This window comes from Malus sylvestris, chromosome 3, assembly GCF_916048215.2.
Source record: "Malus sylvestris chromosome 3, drMalSylv7.2, whole genome shotgun sequence".
Taxonomy (NCBI): domain Eukaryota; kingdom Viridiplantae; phylum Streptophyta; class Magnoliopsida; order Rosales; family Rosaceae; genus Malus; species Malus sylvestris.
In genome coordinates, this window is record NC_062262.1 from 36,175,288 (window position 1) to 36,196,555 (window position 21,268).

Sequence of the window (21,268 nt, forward strand, 5' to 3'; positions counted from 1 at the left end):
ATCAACTATATCATCTATTCATATTTTAACACTCTACTCTTTTATATAATAATGTAATGTGTTCAAATAGACACAGTGATTTCTACATGGTAAGATTTTTGCCAATTAGGTTAGCCACACAACATGTATATGTTAGATTTTTGTCTCTCCCGTCAAGAAAGAATTAACATATTACAAAACAAAACCTGTGCTATGCAACATGAGATTTTCATCCCAGAACAGTCTGAGACTGATTGGGAAATCTAAGCTGCAACTTCACATGATAAGTGGCATAATCCACTACATTCCCCGACGACGATTGCTGATCGACGTGACCGTCCTCATCAGTCGTCTTAGCAAAAACAGAAACTCCTCTCGCAAAAGCAAACGACCCCGTTCCCCCCATCACCGTAAGCTCCTCCGTGTCTTGGCGGGAAACATGCTTGGCCTCCACGCTAAGGCTGCCCGAAAACTGAGGCGTGTAGAAGGTCAGATAGATTATATTGAATCCCGATTTTGCAAAGTGCTCCGCGGGGATTATGAAGCTCTGCGCTTTTCCCACCACCCGTGAAGTGTTCTCGGTCCCTCGGTGAGCATCCGGTGGAAGATGAAAGCTCCTCCGCCGCCATCGGGTTGTGGTTGTGCTACCGCGTTATTGGAGCCTGCAATGTTGTTGTTGTTGTTTGGTTGCTGGATGTACAATGAAAGGTCGAGCCCCGGCGGTGACGGCGAGAACAAGGCCAAGAGGATTACTGCCAGCGTCGCCAACAGGACTGCCGTGCAGAAAATGGTCCTGGACAGCATCATTCCTCATGCATGTGAAATTTTTGTTGGCTACTTTTTACTTGGGCAGTTGAGGTCGGATATGTTGAGTTACGAGGCCGGGTTTAATAATATTGTAGACATTGTATGTTTAGGCCAACTAATCCACATTTCGAGCTCCTTAACTAGGCAAACCAATATCAAACACAAGGGGTTTTATGTAATAAGGCAACCTAGCTAAAACACGTAAGTGATTTTCACACACGTTTTTTCTTCTTCTACCCACCTTATGTAATTCTAACAATTAGGTAGAGCGTTGAATTAAAACAGATATATGTGTTTTTCTCAAATTGATCCTAAAGATGAGGCTTGGACCCAAACAACTTAAACAAGATAAGATTAGTTTTGGATATCTCAAATCAATCTTTCAGAACTCAAATTGTCACAACAAGGAAAAGAGCAATTAAAACACAATTTGTATGGATGTATGCCAAACTATCGGTCACAAAATTCTTTTGTACCTAAACATTTCGTATTTAAAACTATAAATAAAGTTCTTGAAAACAAATTTCGACAGATCGAAACAAGAGAACCCAATGGTTGATTATCCACGACCATACTAAAGAAACAATGAGGGCAGAATCATGTTCTACTAGTAACTTATTAATTTGTAATCTCCTTACTAGTTGCAAGTTCGAAAAAGTTACGTAATCTCCAAGCTAGTTGCAAGTTCGAAAAAGTTCTCCAAGCCAACCATGACCATACTAAAGAAACAACGAGAATGTCTGTTTATTTCTAAATTGGCATTGTTGATGCACAAAATTAGATTAACTTTGGAACAACGTAAAGTGTCAAGATATGAGATTCGCAAGATATGCCCTTAGAATCTTTTAAATTTAAAAAGAAAGGAAATATTAGAGACATTGTTAGAGAGATACATATATAGAGAAAGAGAGAAACATGAGAGAAACGAGAAATAAATTGGGAAGATAAATCAGAGTCATTTTTTCTCATTAGAGTGCCAATTTATAAGCTTAGAATTTACATAGAAAAATATCCTAACTAACAACACATTATATAGTAACCCAGAAGTGAACAATCACATAATAAATATAATTTGCAGCAGAAATCAATTTTTGTACACCATCCATTCCCAAATTTGAATTATAGGTTTTTAGATAAGACAATGAAAATTAAACCAGTCAAACATATTTAAGCCTAGTCCAATATATTACTTGCTAAGAAATAACCGAATTTATTATTGGAGTTGTGAGCAAGGCCCGGGAACGAATTCGCCGCTGTATAACTGAGCGACAATTACTAGCGATTCCAGCTTCATGTAAGGGAGTTGCAGCCTACAATCCAAACAAGCTGGTCCACCCAACTAAAGAACCCACATAAAACAAATATAGAAGAAACAGGCCCATGAAATTATAAGGCCCAGTCGTATGGTGAAACCCTAGGTCGAAACTCCAAAACCGCAAAAGCGAGCGATATATAAAAGCTTGTCATCCACAGAAGCTCAGCCTCTCTGCCCACAGCAGTTGCCGAAAGGAAGGAGGTAAGACACGGACGATGGTTTCGCTCAAGCTCCAGAAGAGGCTCGCCTCCAGCGTCCTCAAGTGCGGTCGCGGCAAGGTCTGGCTCGACCCCAATGAAGTCAGCGAGATCTCCATGGCCAATTCTCGTACGTTCTTCTTCTCCTTTCCGTTCATTTTCCTCCTTGTTTCCTTCTTTTGATCTGCATATCCTGCGCTGTTTTCTCCACTTAATTAATTTTCAATCCATTTCTTTAATCCCGCGTTAATCCGCTGTTTGGCTATCGTGAAAACTTAAACATGTAATTACTCTGTGTTGTACGGAAGGGATTTGTGTACGGTTGCTGAAGTTTTGAGATGTCTGTTAACTGTTTTGAACTGGGTTTATTGAAAGATTATATATTTGTGTTAGATTTAATCTACTATTTGTTTTAAGTATGTGAGCTGTGGTTAATTGATATCGAATTTTGAGTTGAGTGGTAGCTTTTTATTATCTGCAAATCAGTATCAAGTAATTAACGTTGGTTTAATTGTTATAATCTGGATTATGTTTTAATTGAAGTCATTTTGTAGCTGTGGAGCGAAATGTGATGAGATGTTTTCATGTTGCGATAATGTATGTTGTACTTGTGTTATATTTGAATTTTCCCAGTATTTTCTACCTGTGAAGTTTCGCCAATAATTTGCAATTGTATAAGTAGATGTTTAGACTGACGGTATTCGGATGCCAATTTTTTTGAGCATTTCTGTCTTTTCGTGTATTGTTTGTTCACGTGTTTGATTCTGAATTGCAGGCCAAAACATAAGGAAGTTGGTCAAGGATGGTTTCATCATCAGGAAGCCGACCAAGATTCACTCTCGCTCTCGTGCACGTCGTATGAAGGAGGCTAAGAGAAAGGGACGTCACTCTGGATATGGTATGTTATTGTATGTGTTATCTCGGCTAGTGTTTGCATTTATTCGGACCAGGAGCAAGTCACATTTTAATGAGTGGTTTCTTAAATTTTTAGGTAAGCGCAAGGGTACCAGGGAGGCAAGGCTTCCTACCAAGATCCTATGGATGAGGAGGATGCGGGTGCTCAGGCGGTTGCTTCGCAAGTACCGTGAATCAAAGAAGATTGATAAGCACATGTACCATGACATGTACATGAAGGTTAAGGGTAATGTTTTCAAGAATAAGAGAGTGCTGATGGAGAGCATTCACAAGTCAAAGGCTGAGAAGGCAAGAGAGAAGACTCTGTCTGATCAGTTCGAGGCTAAGCGGGCAAAGAACAAGGCTAGCAGGGAGAGGAAGCATGCCAGGAGAGAGGAACGCTTGGCTCAGGTATTGTCACCGTAATCTGTTTACTGATTATTATGTAATTCATATGAGATTCTCACGTTGCTGATTATTCTCTGCGTTCAGGGACCTCAAGAGAAAGCACCAGCACCAGCACCCGCTGCCCCAGCTGCAGCTCAATCAACACAGTTAGTACCCTGCCTTGAAACCCTATATATATATATATATATATATATATATATATATTATCTGCTGACCTTGTTGGTGTTGTTTTTTGCTTATTACCTTGTCTCTTTTACTTGCAGGGTATCCAAGAAATCAAAGAAGTGAGTGCTCTACGAGAACTGATGGATTGATGACTACTTGTGGTCCATTTATTTCGACTTACTTTGTTAGATTAGTTTTAACGAGCAAGTTTGTTCGTTTATTTTTGGACGTCAGTACTTTATTTTTTAGTTGAAAGAGATTTCAAAATCGGCATACCCTGTATGAAGTTTAGTTTCTTTTATTCTCGATTAACAATTTCTGTGTTCTCCGATGCATTAAAAGTGAACATTATCGGAAATGTTTCGTTAAAATTCTGTTTTTTGATGATTGAAAGTTGTCTACGATATAGGTTTCTTTCAATCCAGTATTCGAATGATTGAAGATAATGGAGTATCGACGGTATAACATGTTTAATTACCTGATTTGCCTCATCTGGACGAGGATTTAACACTTTCTAATTAAAGAAACAAGGGAGTTTTAACAAAAAAAAACACTTCTGATACTGTTAATTAGAAACAATTGCCATAATAAAGATGATGATTAACAGTTATAAACGGCATCGTTCAGTGTTACATTCCAAGTATGTGATTGTGCTAATTGCTAAACTTTGAAACTTACAGATTTCTTCCAACCTTAACAAGCTAAATCAAAATTCCCAGGTTGAGCTAATGTCTCTGTCAAGCAGCAAACATGGATGACTCTGACCACTGGCATTCAAAGACTTCTTTGATAACGTGCGTTCGATGAACTTGAGCCAAACCGATCCCTAAAGGATGGTTGCGTCCAACGAGATCTCCGCTTCCATAATTTGCTTGTCCTTTAGGTGGCATCTGGACCTGGTGCGTTGTTGTATCACTATGATTGTCGCATATCCCCAGTTTGACGATGAATGCAACGATACTCCCTTTGTCGATACCCTCGCTTTCAATCCAAATATGACCTCCCATGGTGTTTACAAACCTAATCCAAGTCATTTTGGAAAATGTGGTGACCAAGTTGGATGAACAGGCAATAAAAAAAAAGCAGGATGCAAATTTTTCAATGCCCTATGGAACTGGTAAAAAATCAGAAAATATTCAAGTCTACCGTTTGCAAATGGCAAGTCCAAGTCCTGCACCCTCGTTTGTTCGATTGGATCCATTTCGGGGCTGAGAAAACTTGGTGAAAACATGAGGAATATCTTCTGGGAGAACACCACAGCCGGAATCCTTAACCTGCAACATCAGGAGTGCCATTAGATCATGTTGCATCGATGTCAGAGTTACCAAGAGATGTCTCGACCTCAGCATACAAAGAAAAACTAATCAAAGATAAATCGCACAAGACCTGAACTCGTAGGTAGAAGTGGCCCTCAGTTGACGCTGGATAAAACTCCGGTGGTTGCCAGTCTCTTGAAGATTCTGGTTTCGCAACAGACACTATAATTGAAATATAGCCCTGCTTTGTGAACTTCACTGCATTACTGGCAACATTGAGAATGGTTTGCATAAGCCGGTTCTCATCTCCAACAGCGCACACAGGTAAATCTGGGGCTAGAATCAAAGTCATAGACAACTTCTTCACAGATGCGATGGGCTGTACCAAATTCATTACCTACAGTTTGGAAAAGGCTTGCACGTAAGTTTGCCAAAACCAAATTATTCGAAAGTATACATTCAGGCCCCGGGTCTGGAAAATTTACCTCTCTGAAAACTCCATGGAGGTTAAATATTTCATTGTCTAATTCTAGACTGCCATCATCTAGTCTAGAAAGATCTAAAACATCATTAATAAGTGTTTCCAAAAGGTTACTACTCTTTAGAACTGTCTCTAGCATAAGCCTTTGTTCCGGAGTCAGTTCCGTCTCTAACAGAAGAGAAGACAATGCAATGATTGCCTGCATTGGTGTCCTCATTTCATGGTTCATGACAGCAAGGAAATCATTGCGAGCATGGATTGCCATCTCTGCTTCTCTCCGAGCTAAATCTAAAGCGTTGTTCTGCTCCACGAGCTGAGCACGGGCTCGCATAGACTCTTCCATAATAGCAGCATGTGAAAGAGCAACAGCTACCTGAGCACAGCTACACTTGTTATAACCTTTAGTAAGTATATAGGAATCATAAGAAAGGCAAGTGATATATCAGTTGTTTCGGCAAGATCAGGAAACAAATGTGCATAAGAGTTCCCAATAAATACATTACTCTTTCAATTCATGAACTTAAGATGCAAGCAGTAGTTAAACAGTAAGCAAATAAGCATTGTGAAAACAGAAGAAAACGAGTAATGCATCAGGACAGTGAGTCATGCTGTGAAAAGGAAGCAAGTGAACGTGAAAACAGACCTGATCTGCGACAACATCAACGAGCTCCAATTCATGGTCTCGCCATTTTCTGGTGCTATCAGTGGGTAGAATCAATACCATGATTGCGTAGCTTTTGGCAGAGAGATCCGGCCAGTCATTGATTTCAAAATTCGAAAGATTCAATAAGGGTACCCGTAGAGCAACAACCTCAGGCGGCACATATCTTCCCACAAGCGGTCTGATCCTGGCCAGTGGGCAGGTGTATGGTATACGAATTGCTCGAGAACTATTGAAGACTTCGTTGACCACAGGAATGTTTATTGACACAGTAGACCCAACTTGTATCTTGTAGTTCAGAGTGTGATGAAGCTGTAGGTTCATACCAGTTCTGGACGGCATCCATAACGCGCATTCCTCGAGGCCTAAAGTTCTACCCAACTCAACAAGGGTAGTTTTCAATATAGTGTCCCTATCCAATGTGCTTCGAATTTCATGAGTCAGCATTCTAACATGCCTTCCTGTTTCTTCCTGAGTGAGCATGAGCCCCATCTCCCTGTCAAGCTCTTCAGCTCTGTTCTTCAGACGCAGCTCCCGGCTCTTGACGCTTAGCAAATCAGGGATAATGTGAACGAGCATTAGAGCGGTAGCACACGATACAACGGCACACGAAACCTTGGCAACAGTCATAACTATAGCAACGGTCTTGGTGTGCATAGAGAAAGTCCAGACATTTATGAAATGGGTTGCTCCACAAAGAATAATGAAAGCACCGAATTGCATAAGCACCCATCTGTACGGAAAGAAAGCGGATTTCTGCACAAAATATACGAGCTCCAAGGGAATGGAGAAATAGGCAAGGGCAATGAAAACATCAGATATGTACTGATATTTCACCAGCAACTCATCCGGGGGCCATTGTGCATCTACGCAATCACAGGACTCCATTTTTCCAACTGAAGCTTTCAATGAATCTGTGAAAAAAATCATAAAAAAACAATAAAAAATAGAAAAAAGATTGAAGCTTTGGAACTAATCTTTGTTTTCTGGTGATGATCTTGGCAATGCTTAAAGGGTTCAATGAGATTTTCGCTCCAGTATCCAGATATGCTCAAAAACAAGGCTAATCATAAAATAATAATCTCTAATCAACTGATAAACAAAACAAATATGATATTATAAATTTAGTCAAATTTTAGTATTACCAGGCTTGATGCTCGAACTGAGGGTGAGAGATCAACTGGGGAGCTCAGAAGGAGTGATCTGACTCGTCCATTTTGCAGGGGCTGAGCCTCTGAAAGTGTGAAGCGTTTTTTCACGTGGAGGAAGGAGGAGTAAAGATAGTAAAGTGGAGGGCGAAAGACAGAGACTCGGAGGGAGGAGGAGGAGAGCCAAAAAGCATCACGGACAAACGAACAACGCCACGGACGAACGAATCCAAGACAAAGGAATAGGAGGGTCTTGCTCGTGCGGAGAGAAGACCCATCTAGAATTTATATATTTTTTTTCCTCAGTGAAATTAGAGAAAAGAAAACAAACTACATGTATGTTAGCTGCGTCTTAGAATTCGATTTTGATTTTATTTTATTTTTAAAATTTAAAAATCATCATTTTAATCTTTAAAATACAAAATTAGTTTTACATTGTTTTGTTTTTGTTAAACTCGTTACACATATGTTAAATTTACTTATGTGGATTAAAAGATGTGTATACGGCAACACGTGTGGACTTGCCACCGCATAAAACTATGCCACATGTTCAGAACAATTAATTATCAATTATCGATTTTTATTTCTTTTTTACTTGAATCGTTGACGTGTTATATGTGCGAGAAGCTCTTGAATAAAACAACCGTATAACTTATAAGACAACTCTCTCACAAGACAAGACCAATCTGAAGTCGAGTGAAAAAGAGTTTTTATTCTTTTTAAAAATTGGTCAAACATAATATGTCATGAGGTGATTCGATCGAAGACTTTCGATCAAGATTTCTTATTAAAAGCCACATTTGAAATGGATAAATTAAATATGATAAATGGAACCGGATTCCCTTCGGAGCACTATAATGCCTGCTGAGCAGGACATTCGGCTTGTTAAAATTTGATCAAATGACTATAAATAGAAAGTTATAATAATTGTAACCGTTAGATCAAATTTCAACAGGCCGAATAACCTGCTCAGCAGGCTCAGATTATATTACTCCGGAGGGGATCCGGTTCCATGATAAATGTTTATTGGTTCCTCAAACAAGTAGCGATAGATTTAGTAGGCCCATGTCCATGTCCATGTCCATGCCCTTTTTTTTTCATAAATTGGATAGAATTGAAGGTGCATTGTATCTAAACGACTTTAGAGAGAGACGATGCATTGTATTTGGAAGATGGCGACGTTGCAGCTATTAAATGAATCTCGAATAATTCTGAAAAGTGATTTTCACGTGTTCTATTTTAAAGTTCATTTAGATTTGCTTTTGAAATGATTAAAAACATTTTTAAAGGAAATATATTTTGGTTTCAAAAACACTTAAAAGTACTTTTTGCAATAAGCACCCATTATATGCTTATTCCAGGAAGCATTTAAGTGTTTTTTCAAAATTTGCTTGCATTTTTACTAAGGATTGATTCTAAAAATATTTTCACCAAAAACGCTTTCAGTCATTTTAAAAGCACATTCAAATCTCGTACACACTCGTGTTTAATCCTGATCGTTGGTTCTATTTGATCAATCAAACCTGAGTACCCTGTGCTTGCTTAATTGCTGCTTAGTTAGGTTTATTTATAAGCGATTTGGCCTTGGCTTGTTTGCTTACTGTCATGGAACCTTCAGAACCAAGTAACTTTCTACATTTTATTCTGCTGGGTGGGCGAGTTTCTGTAAGGCTTGTATTCTTACAAAAGTTTGGTAGGTTTTCCCCTCAGTGGCCTAATTGACCCAAAGAACAAGGCCTGCCAGCCAGCCATGGAGAAAACCTCGAGAATATTGTTCCTAAACACATTACATATTGCATACTTATTGCTTCTAATTCTCATTTCACCCGTAGGATTTATGCAGAAACACAACGGCAATTGATTCGGCTGAGACCGGGAAATCAATTTTCAACAGCTTAGAAATCTGTCAGTCAGTTGGGCCAATCATCTTCTCTGGCACCACAATAGTATCAAATTCTTCGCTTGATAGCATTCGAAGTTTCAATGCAGCTTCCTGCAGAATGGTTGCATCTTTGTTAGATTCAAATACTTGAGCCTGTGCTCAAACATAATTTGATAATGCCATGTGTCTAACAAGAACGGAAACAGAATTTTCCACTACTCGAATTTAAGCTGAATTAGACATCTAACGGAATAAATTATCTCGAAAGGAATTAATACCTTCAAAGTGGATCCCTCCTTGTGGGCTGTCTTTGCAACCGCCGCGGCATTATCATAACCAATTTTCTGAAATAGAAGCAGAAATATAAGTCTGACAGACCGAAGGTACACAAGAAAAATATATACATGAATGGGTGGAAACTTACATGATTCAAGGATGTGACCAACATAAGTGACTGCAATACAGAAACAACGTAAAATCAATTAGCTCTTAAATCTAAGATATGGAATGCTTAAAAGGTGTACATTCTTCACCAAGAAATAAACAGACCTCATGAAGAAACTTTGAAATTCTTTCCCTATTAGCTTGAATTCCTCTCACGCAGTTCTTTTCAAAGGAAGCAGATGCATCCCCAAGCAATCTCAGAGACTGTCAGTAAAGAATAAAAAATACCAGCTCCGTGAACAATTGCATGTATGTGGCGCTGCAGCACAACAATAGACTCCAAACACAAATCGAGTACATACAGTAATAAAAGGGCATCTCCTTAGGAAGTTCCATCATATGGAGAACTCAAAATATCATAATGCATCCAAGTATGTGAAAATGCTCTATGACATTATTGTACCCACAACTACATTCAAGAAATGCGGGTACTTGATTTCTACAAGTTTTAGGTCTGAAATTTCACTACATACAACATTTTGATTTTGAACTACAAATCATAACAATACTACAACAGAACTTACTTGTAGGAGACCACTAGCAATCATTGGCTTGAACACATTAAGTTCAAAGTGACCATTTGATCCACCTACTGTAATGGCAACATTGTTACCCATAACCTGCACAACATAAAAATACAAATTGGTTACAAGAAAAACTATATAAAAAAGATCACAGCATCCTAATATTAAACCAACATCTAAATAATGACTTCCCAAATGTTTGTATATCTTAATGAAACAAAAAAGGAGACACCTTACTCGAGCACAGACCATTGTGAGAGCCTCACACTGGGTAGGGTTTACCTTCCCCTGAAACACAAATGAAGTCGATCAAAATGACAAGTTTGGTGGGATTAAAATTTTGCACGGAAAGCTAGTTACAGGTATTGGGCCATTTCTTCATAAACATATGTAGGGAATATATGAGAGTTTACAGGCATAATGCTGCTACCAGGCTCGTTTTCAGGGAGAATGAGTTCACCAAGGCCACAACGTGGACCACTGTACATGAAATTCATAATTACAGAAAGGGCACATGGAAAGGGGATGAAGAAAAGACAAAATGATCCAAATGGTACACAAACCTTCCTAAGAAACGTATGTCATTTGCAATCTTCATCAAAGAGGTAGCAACTGTGTTTAGGGCTCCGCTAGTTTCAACAGCAGCATCATGTGCAGCCTGGAATAAAACAATAATGTATAGCATGCAATATAAGTTTGTTGTATACAACGCAAGAATGTTTACCAACTGTTCGATCAAGTTAAATCTTTCATCCATCAAAAGAAGAAGATGGGCATTTAGTGTAGTGACTCACCAAAGCTTCAAACTTGTTTTCTGCAGTGACAAATGGTAACTTTGTTTCCTCAGCTACTGCTGCAGCTATCTTTACATCAAACCTGGACGGAAGACACGAAATAAATGAAAATCCAAAAGGTATAAGAAATTCACTATGAAAGTTATAATATTTAAAAGTTTAGTAAATGTACAAAGCATGCATCTCTATATATAAAACCAAGTGAAGTCTACGAAGTACTAAAATAAATGGTGAATAAATTACCTTTCTTAGAAAAATCTTGAGATTCTTGAAATATAAGGGCAGGAAAAAGAAAAAAATAAGAGTTGAAATGAAACCATGACTCCCCCAATTGAAAATACATCAGGATAGCAAGGCAGGCAAATGTAGAGAGAGAAAATCAAGGAAAAAGAACACAAAAATATTCTTCAACCCTAAAAGCTATTCATACCCCTTCTTTGTGTTCAATCCAGTCCCAACAGCAGTACCACCCTGTGCAAGCTGCTCAAACAAATTATCAATCAATCAGAAGGTTTAAAAGAAAAAATAAAAGGGGAGGGAAAGCAACTGACAATCATATGAGTTGCCTACCTGATACATACGAGGTAGAGTATGCAAAACTCGTTCAATTCCATACTTAACCTGCAGCCAAAGAAAGAGGCTTTTGATAAGTAGCTCCTCGAACAAGGTACCAATCTTGTCCAAGAGTCAAAGATGTAAAAAGAATAGTATGGCCCAATGATGAACCAAGCTAGGCAAGAGGAACGTAAGCTCACTTGTGTTGAATAGCCGCTGAACTCTTGCCCAAGGGTCAAAGGTGTCGCATCTTGCGTGTGGGTTCGTCCAATTTTAACAATATCTTTGAATTCTTCAGACTGGTAACATTAAAACATATGGAATCAAGAACAAGTTTCACTGTAGGAGAAAATAATTTTGATTCATAAAATATTCATCTGCTTTCGAATGAAAATAACCAAACCTTTGAATGTAGGGCAGCATGCAAAGTTTGCAAATTTGGTATCAGTCTTGAGTTAATTTCCTTTGCAGATGCAATGTGCATGACCTGGAAATACCACACAACAGTTCAACAAACAGCAACAAAGCAAAAACCAACCTCACTAAAACAAAGGAAAAGAACTTACAGTTGGGAAAGTGTCATTGGAAGATTGTGATCTATTAACATGGTCATTCGGGTGCACAAACTTCTCGCCGCGCTGATGGCCAAGTATCTCAGCTGCCCTGTTCGCAATGACCTGGGCACAGTCCAATATTTCGCCCCATTAATTAACAATTTAACATACACAAGAAGCATGACCCAAGAGCATAACTTTCATGGATCAGTGCTAACTAGCTGCTAAGAGCTCACCTCATTGACATTCATGTTGCTTTGGGTTCCACTGCCAGTCTGCCAGATAACAAGAGGAAAGTGTTGGTTGAGCTTTCCCTCGGCGACTTCTTGGGCAGCTTGCATTATTGCTTTCCCAATAGTTGGATCAAGCCCATACTCCATGTTCACCTGTAGTTACTCACCACAAAACTCAGCCAGGCAATACATCAAACACCTTAGAGGTACAAATAAAAAGCACAAACCTTTGCAGCGCATTTTTTAAGCACCCCAAAAGCACGAACAATGGGTTCGGGCATTCGCTCCCGCTCGCCGCCGATGTCGAAATTCTGCAGCGATCTCTGAGTCTGCGCCCCCCACAGCCTGAAAATTCACGTTTTGGATAAATAAAATCACTTCAAATGTAGAGACATGAAAAGTGAAGAAGCAGCTTGGAATGGAGAGAAAGACGAACTTGTCTGAGGGAACGTTGATGGGTCCAAAAGTGTCCCTTTCCTCTCTAAACGACGTCGAATAGGCTCTCGAAGATGTAGCGTAGCGGAACGCCGCCAACGGCGTCAACCCTCCGGCTGCCCGCCGTGATACGATGTACATGGCCATTTGCATGAAGAGAAGTATGGAACGGAAGCTGAGTGATTGGGGGAGTCCAAAGAGTCCAATTTATTGGGCGGCGCGCCAGAACGGGGGAAGCTTTTGGACTAAACGCAAACCGATTCGTCGTTTTGAGTTCAGATTTGGGTCGGATGATAGGGCTCATGGGCTGGTGAGTTGGTCTATATGAGTCCACATTAGGCAGTCCAAGATTCATGTTACCCGGTTTAGGCCCACTGCGCAGTAGAATAAATAAAATTAATCAAAGGGAAGAAAAATAAAAAAGAAGAGTAATAGGGAAAGTTTATGCAAGTAGTGAATTGTCCTAGTGTAAGTTGTATTTCTCTTCATTTTATTGTGCTCTGGTTCAAATATTTTGTCTTTTCTCAGTTTAATTTAGAGTAGTAACATCGCATGTAATAAAAACAAAAAAACTTTATTTACACTTGTGTGTTGTATTTTTACCCCAATCTTACTCTTCAAATTCATATTTTGAACAACGGAATATTTATTATGGGGATAGAGGAATAAATTAGTCGTAAACTTGTCATTCATAATATATTTACACGGGTTACGTAATGGATTAGCCATGCAATTTCTCAGTTATAATAGATAATATCAAACTTGTCATCAACAAGATTTAAACCTAAAACCTTCCGCTTACATGTGCGGAGAAATACCACTTGCTATAGTATTACGTGGCACCCAATGCACTTAAACTTCTCTTTACACTAAACTAAATTAATTCATTATTTAAATATTAAAAACAAGCCACTTAGTACTACCTTCTAGTGGTATGCATCTTCACTTGTAAGTGAAAGGTCTTAGGTTCGATTCTCGCGAAATGCGAATTTGAACCACAATATTGCTAGCTCATTGTGAGGCTAAGTCCATCTCTTCCCTCCTTAGTGTAGATAATATCATTTGTTAAAAAAAAAAAAACAAAATCCTTTGAAGAAATTTTGGAGAAATTTTTTTGGGTGACGACTACATTGTGATAGTGTTGTTAATCTATGTGTTATATTGTGAATAAACAATATGATTAACATACATCATGGATCTAGAATATATTATCATTAAAAAATTCATGTGTTATAAGATCTCATACTTGTTAATAATAAGGGGAGAGAGAAGGGTTCGAAACTATTCCAATAATTTTAGGGAGGGGGGATTTTTGAACTCGGGACGTATGGGTAAAAACCCAACACCCTATCCATTGAATATTGTACCACATGCTACTATTGGAGGGTTAGATTTGTTACAGTTTGATACATTAGTCTTAAGCTGATGACATAGCTAGATTAGGATAGCTTATCACTAATATTGTTAAGATGTACAACTACTGCAGTTCTCCATTGTTAATTAATGGAATTATTTTAAGATTTTTTTAAAAAATATGACAGTCAAATTGAAAAACTTATGAACTTAAAAAAAAAAAATTGTCTAGGTTAATAAAATCAAATACAATGATCACCATGTTAAATCTTATTGCAAGATGCATCGCCTGAAGATAAAATGCTAAAAAAGTTTTTATCATTATGATTTTATGCACGCCTATATAAATGTATGTGTTGCGTATGCCTTTCATGCACCCTTAAATGCCTTTCGTTTCTGGCGTGCATGCAGCTCCTGCATGCATGATGCATGCATGATATATATAATATATAACAAAGTGCAGAAACAGTATTGCTCAATCTTTTTCTGACATGTAATACTTAAGGAATTGTTCTCAGACTCAAACCTCAAACAGCATTCGAAGATGGTAGACTTTGCATTGCCTGAAGAAATTAAAAGCTACATTAGCAAGCTGGGAAATGATGTTCCGAAACCGCAGCCCCTCGGTCGATTGTTGTTGTCTCAAAACGCAATAAAAACAAACTTTTTACCGCTACATTTGGATCCAAATATATTCAACGAAATTGAGCACATGGGAGACAAAATTATAGTGTTAAGTTGTTAAAGATAAACCCCCAGCAGATCCATCGGCCTCGGGGGCCTCGGTGCCCACAAGATCCGAGGTTGTTGCGTCTCCTATGGATCTGGTTAAGAACGAAAATTACTATGGTTTAACCAAGAATTGGAGTACTGGTGTTGTCAAAGGGCAAAAGTGTCTGACATGAGAGATTTTTCAGTGTGACCGGCAAATAGGATGATATACCACGTGTCATTATATAAATGGTAGGATATGTGTGTTAAAAATTTAATAACTTAAAAAATAAAATTTCCCACCACTTACATAAAAACACGTGGTGTACCACTCATCTTCCCGTCACAATTAAAAATTTCTCGTCTGATAGATTGTATAATGGAATGGACAACTAGGACATGTGTCATTAGATTAGTGAAGAGATGTCTTAAGGTTGTTATAATGGAATGGACAACTGGGATTATGACCTGAGTGTAATTATTACAATTACAGTTAATGAATTAATCAAGCATATATACTTTGAATTAATTTGTAAATGCAATAGTATATATGTTTTTGTTGGTTTGTGCGCAAACTTACAAGTTTAAATTTCTTACTCATGTATTTTGTGTTTTTCATAAGATACGCATATGACAATCCAATCGAGGTGATAATCGGCAATACATTACAAACTCTTCTTCATTTATGTTACAATACGTAGTTATTCCAGTATGATACAGATGTTTCTAATTATTGTGTTAGTCTCCTCTAGTCCTATATATAAAATCAATCTAAAAGACTCTTCTTGATCTTTAATGATGATTTTGATCAATGATAGAACACGATCTTGGATCCTATCATGTCTTGAACTTTGCCCGATTAATTTTGCGCAAAGAAGATTTCATTGCCCAAAATTTTTGACCGATGAATTTATACTTTGTGCGACTGTTGACCCTAAAAACTACCAAGCCTACGTGGCGCGCAAGCCGAGTAATTAATAAGCTAACTACGTCCTTCGGTTGTGTGCGAGGCGTGCCAACTTGTCGGCCGAGCTCGGCCGAGGAGTAAAATTTGTTGATGTTGCGTTGGATGCACTACTGACTTCTAAATCTCGCGACTGCGGCCGAGGAAGGAACACTCTCGGCCTTCGGGTTCTAGAGCCTGAAGACAAGGCTACTAGTTCTGCGAAGTTCAATATCAAATTCGGCTTTCAATGTGCTGAATGTAGTAACTCGTAACACATCACTTTGCCGAGAAGGCTGATGAGATGACCTCGACCAATAAGGATTTGGCAATCCTTCTCGACCGAGACTTGGATAGGTAACCAACCATCCTCGCCGCAGTGCTGTTGATGCCAACGGAAGATGCTGCGAGATTGGCTGACTCTACGGTGACAGAGTTATCTATGCCAACTTAAGATATCACCGGTTGCTTTCACAGTGCTGTTGATGCCAACGGAAGATGTGTCAGCGAAAAGAGAAAATAAAAATCTCAAAGTTGTTGAGAGAGTTTGCGCAGGGCAGTTGTGTGTTGAATTGGAGGTCCTTTTCTCATTGCCATTGCCTCTATATTTATAGGACTGAGGTACTTGCTTGGCACGGCTTAATAATTAAGTAGAGTTCATATGCAACTCAAACTAGTACAGTTGATCTGTGCCATAGGCTAAGGCCTATCCCCTTTTTAGGGCTGATATCACGTCACCACAAATAAACAAGTTTATCACCATAAAATAAACAAGTTTATATCCATGCAATCACTTCACCAATCAAATCCATCATGTATGTTTCCCCCATGAAGACCACATGCATGCATGACAATTCCTTCATTAGCTTAAACTCTGAAAAGCAATTAATGAAATTCACCACCATATCCCAAGACAAAGCCACGTGCTTCAACCTTGTCCATAAATTCAAAGTCCATTCGAATTGTACCACCCACATCTATATTAAGAATATAATTTAGGCTTTGAGAATAATTTGCCACGCAGGAGATTGCATGCACTTGATCTCATGAATATTAAATTCATTTTTAATTATCACCATATAGATAATAACCTGTTCAAACTTCAATCCCATTAGTAGCTCCCAAGTGACGTCATAATATCATCATGTTCTGCATACTTCATTATCTGAAGCTGTGTGTATTTATCTCAAATAAGAAAAGTGTCAAGATAATTCATTATTAAAGATAATTATTATGATTAAAAATCATAATATTATCCTAACAACAAAATTATCCTAACTTTTCCATCTGACAGTGTGGAGCTATGCTTACTCAACGACCTCGATTACTTGGGCCGATGATGTAAAATCGGGTCCAAAGATTACCCCCCAGTTTCCTTGAGCTTCGGCTCGAAAGCCGAATGGTCAAGGAAATTAATTGTCAACGCATACCAAAATTTTCCTCGACTTCGGCTAGATGGCCTCGAAACTCGTAACTCTGCCGAATGACCAGGAAAACATATGGCCGAGAACTCCTAAGAAACCACTGCCGAATAAAAATTTATTCGGCAAACTAATTTCTAAAATTTCATTCCTTTGTCCAAAATTTGAAGTAAGGTCCACCGAAATATTAAAACAAAGTACATCACGACGAGTTGGCCGAGCTCAGCCTTAATAAAACTTTTGTCCTCCCAATTATACTTTGACATGACTTGTAACTAAGCATAACTCCCCACCTGCAACCACACGTTCATAGGCTGAAGCCTATTTACCCTTCTTCACGGCAATGGCATCCTTATGTTAGCTAACTTTATACACACACACACACACACACACACACACACACACACACGAGCAGCCGAATGACCTCTTTTTTTTTTTTTTTTTGGTCAATTCGGCCAAAAGCTGCTTATATATATATATATATATATATGTTTCGGCCGAGACTTTGTTTTGTAATGGTGCCGAAATTTTTTTTTTTTTTTGGTCAATTCGGCCAAAAGCTGCTTATATATATATATATATATATATATATATATATATGTTTCGGCCGAGAGTTTGTTTTGTAATGGGGCCGAGGACGAGGCCAAAGCCGAGAAATTTTTTTCTTTGTTTCTTTTTTCTTTTCGGCCAACTAATATATATAAACTTGGATTGCTTCTTCGACCAACTAATATATATATATTTGGATTGTCGCACTGTTGTTGCCCCCTTATTTTCTTATGCATCGGCTTAATTAGCCAGATAATTAAGAAAATAATTTTTTTTTTTTATTTTTTAAATAAAAGTGGCCGAACCATAGTCAGGAGGAGGCTAACAATGCTTTATTCCAAGCCGAGTTCTTGCAATAACAAAATTTTGATTTTGCCCTAAGCCGAATAAAGAATTTTCTACAAATATTTTTGATTTGGCAAAATATTTTTCATTTTCGACCGCCGAATATGTTAGACAATTATTATGCCCCTCAGGCATAATTACGTTATGAATCTCGGCTTCTAACTCAAATAACTTGGCCGAATGGAATTTCTCTATATCGGCCTTATCACCAATAATTATATCAATAGGCGTGGTTTCTTGGGCGAGGCCAATGTCTCGGCCTTGTTCGTCATTGGAACACTTTTCTGATGAATCATTTTCTAAGTTGATTTGTGGCTCAGAAATTTGAACTTTTTCTTCTAGGCCTACCACACTTTCAATCTCGACCGGAAAAATAGGTGGCATTTGTTCTTCGGCCAAATTAACAATTTTCTTATGCCGAATATTGGTTGTGGCCGAAGTGGAAATTTGTCCCCCGGCCTCTTGCCTTTCAGAAATTCTTCCCAATCTCTTGAGAAGTTGTTTTTGCTTCTCTAATAGGCGATGACACTCATCCCATGAAGCCTGATCGAGATAGATCATGTGAACTTCGTAGTTTTAGCACTGGGCATGCCAAAATGTTGACCCTAAAAACTACCAAGCCTACGTGGCGCGCAGGCCGAGTAATTAATAAGCTAACTACGTCTTTCGGTTGTGTGCAGGGCGTGCCAACTCGTCGGCCGAGGAGTAAAATTTGTTGATGTTGCGTTGGGTGCGCTACTGACTTCTAAATCTTGCGAATGCGGCCGAGGAAGGAACACTCTCAGCCTTCGGGTTCTAGAGCCTGAAGACAATGCTGCTAGTTCTGCGAAGTTCAATATCAAATTCGGCTTTCAATGTGCCGAATGTAGTAACTCGTAACACCCCACTTCGCCGAGAAGGCTGATGAGAGGACCTTGACCAATAAGGATTTGGCAATCCTTCTCAACCGAGACTTGGATAGGTAACCAACCGTCCTCACCGCAGTGTTGTTGATGCCAACGGAAGATGCTGCGAGATCGGCTGACTTTACGGTGACAGAGCTATCAATGCCGACTTAAGATATCTCCGGTTGCTTTCACAGTGTTGTTGATGCAAACGGAAGATGTGTCAGCGAACAGAGAAAATAAAAATCTCAAAGTTGTTGAGAGAGTTTGCGCAGGGCAGTTGTGTGTTGAATTGGAGGTCCTTTTCTCGTTGCCATTGCCTCTATATTTATAGGACTGAGGTACTTGCTTGGCACGGCTTAATAATTAAGTAGAGTTCATCTACAACTCAAACTAGTACAGCTGATCTGTGTCATAGGTGTTGACCCTAGAAACTACCAAGCATACGTGGTGCGCATGCCAAGTAATCTATAAGCTAACTATGTCCTTCGGTGAATACGGGGCGTGCCAACTCGTCGACCGAAGAGTAAGTTTGTTGATGTTGCGTTGGGTGCGCGGCTGACTTCTGCATCTTGCGATTACGACCGAGGAAGAAACACGTCTCGGCCTCTTGGGTTCTCGAACCTAAAGACAAGGCTACTATTCTTACGAAGATCATAAATCGTCGTCGTCGGATTCGGTCACAGTGATGTTATTCGTCAGAGTAAACTCACGCTGAATCGACACCACAGTATAGGGACACAAATGCTCAAAGTGAATATAGGTCTTAATAGTGAACGTGGTTCGGCCGTCTGAATGCCGAACTCTAAATCCCACTTGAGAGTATCCAATCATAAAACAACTTTGCGTGCAATGCGCCGAGCTCAGTAAACTGTAACACCTCACTTCGCTGAGAAGGCTAATGAGATGACCTCAATCAATAAAGATTCGAAAATCCTTCTCGACCGAGACTTGTATAGGTAACCAACCGTCCTCGCCGCAATGTTGTTGATGCCAACGAAAGATGCTGTGAGATCGGCTAATTCTACGGCGACAGAGCTATCTATGCCGACTTAAGATATCACCAGTTGCTTTCATAGTGCTGTTGATGCCAACGGAAGATGTGTCAGCGAAAAGAGAAAATAAAAATCTCGAAGTTGTTGAGAGAATTTGCGCAGGGCAGTTGTGTGTTGAATTGGAGGGGCTCTGAACGATGCACAACCTCTTCTATTTATAGCAACGGATACCCTCAAGGTCGAGTTAAAACCCTATTCGGACTAGGACTTCTTCTCCTGATCAAACACTACCTCGACCAGTCCTATTTTCACTATGATTATGAACCTAGTCCTTTATTGAACCGAATTCACTTCCGGATTATTAATTTTGCCAAGACTCCTTATTGCGCCAGGACTCGACTTGTCTTGCAGCATGACCTAACCGACCTAGGTTTGGAGGCCCATGAACTACACAATCTATGGTACCCCTTCCGGGCCGAGAATGATTCTATACTCGGCCCAAACTAATATTTTGGGCCCAAACATTGCCCCCTCGCTTCTGAGGTCCTCGGCCTGAACTCTTTGGTCGAGTTTCGACCTTGAAGAAGCGAATTTAATACTCAGAACTCAAGTACTCTATTTCCAAGGCGCATTTATTGGGCACGATTGCACGATCTTAATCCTGCTGACCAGTACACCACGTGGCATCTCCTAACACGGCCAATCCCTAATAATGACGTCTAAGGCGTGCGACTCCCTAAACCGTCCTGTCATCATGACCTTATTGCTGAACATAACCATGCTACCTCAATCTGCGAGCCATTCGTCATCGTGCAGACGCCAAAACGTCTTTCGCCATAAATCTCGCCGCCACACGTAATCGTGCGCCCCCAAAACACGAAACCCTCGGTCTTCTCAACTGAATTCTCTAAATATTCATAATGATTAACGAATTCATCGGTCGATTTTACCCTTCATTTTGAATTTCGAACGATTGCCTTTCCTTCCACAATTCTATAAATACCAAAATTCTCTCATTTGTACTTTACGCTTTCAAATTTTCTGAAATTTCTTGCCATCGCTCTCCAGTGCATCTCTTCCTTCCAGATCTTCATCTTCAACCCTTAACCCAGAAAGTTTTTTTCTTGTCATCCTTTCAAACCATTCACCATGGCCTTCTTTATCTCCAAGCTTTCCAAGGAGTGTGACAAATGCCAGAAAATTATCGATCGGAGTTCAATCAAGACCATCCGATTTGAGAGCGACATGAGTACCCTTCATCAAATCTTGGGTCCTCTTTTTAAAGCGGCGGTACCACCAACCATCACTGGGCTTCTTTAGGAGAACTGCCTATCA

General features: G+C 39.3%; 2 protein-coding genes and 2 pseudogenes across 2 annotated transcripts; 1 reads left to right on the forward strand and 3 right to left on the reverse strand.

Moving 5' to 3' along the window:
- Nucleotides 1-78: 78 nt before the first annotated feature.
- Nucleotides 79-852, reverse strand: LOC126616756 (dirigent protein 6-like; annotated as a pseudogene).
- A 1,380-nt stretch (nt 853-2,232) lies between these two features.
- On the forward strand, nt 2,233-4,152 carry LOC126616754 (60S ribosomal protein L19-1-like). The gene is made up of 5 exons (XM_050284858.1): nt 2,233-2,428; nt 3,074-3,196; nt 3,290-3,603; nt 3,685-3,746; nt 3,864-4,152. The coding sequence occupies exons 1-5, from the start codon at nt 2,317-2,319 to the stop codon at nt 3,886-3,888; spliced, it is 636 nt and encodes a 211-aa protein (XP_050140815.1). The 5' UTR covers nt 2,233-2,316; the 3' UTR covers nt 3,889-4,152.
- A 192-nt stretch (nt 4,153-4,344) lies between these two features.
- On the reverse strand, nt 4,345-7,603 carry LOC126616748 (probable ethylene response sensor 1). The gene is made up of 6 exons (XM_050284851.1): nt 7,309-7,603; nt 6,146-7,077; nt 5,507-5,875; nt 5,152-5,418; nt 4,912-5,039; nt 4,345-4,785 (listed from the first exon to the last, which is right to left on the reverse strand). Exons 2-6 carry the CDS (start codon nt 7,049-7,051, stop codon nt 4,503-4,505), a joined length of 1,953 nt encoding a protein of 650 aa, XP_050140808.1. The 5' UTR covers nt 7,052-7,077; nt 7,309-7,603; the 3' UTR covers nt 4,345-4,502.
- Nucleotides 7,604-8,924: 1,321 nt separating this feature from the next.
- LOC126616749 (fumarate hydratase 1, mitochondrial-like) lies at nt 8,925-14,725 on the reverse strand (annotated as a pseudogene).
- Nucleotides 14,726-21,268: the final 6,543 nt, after the last annotated feature.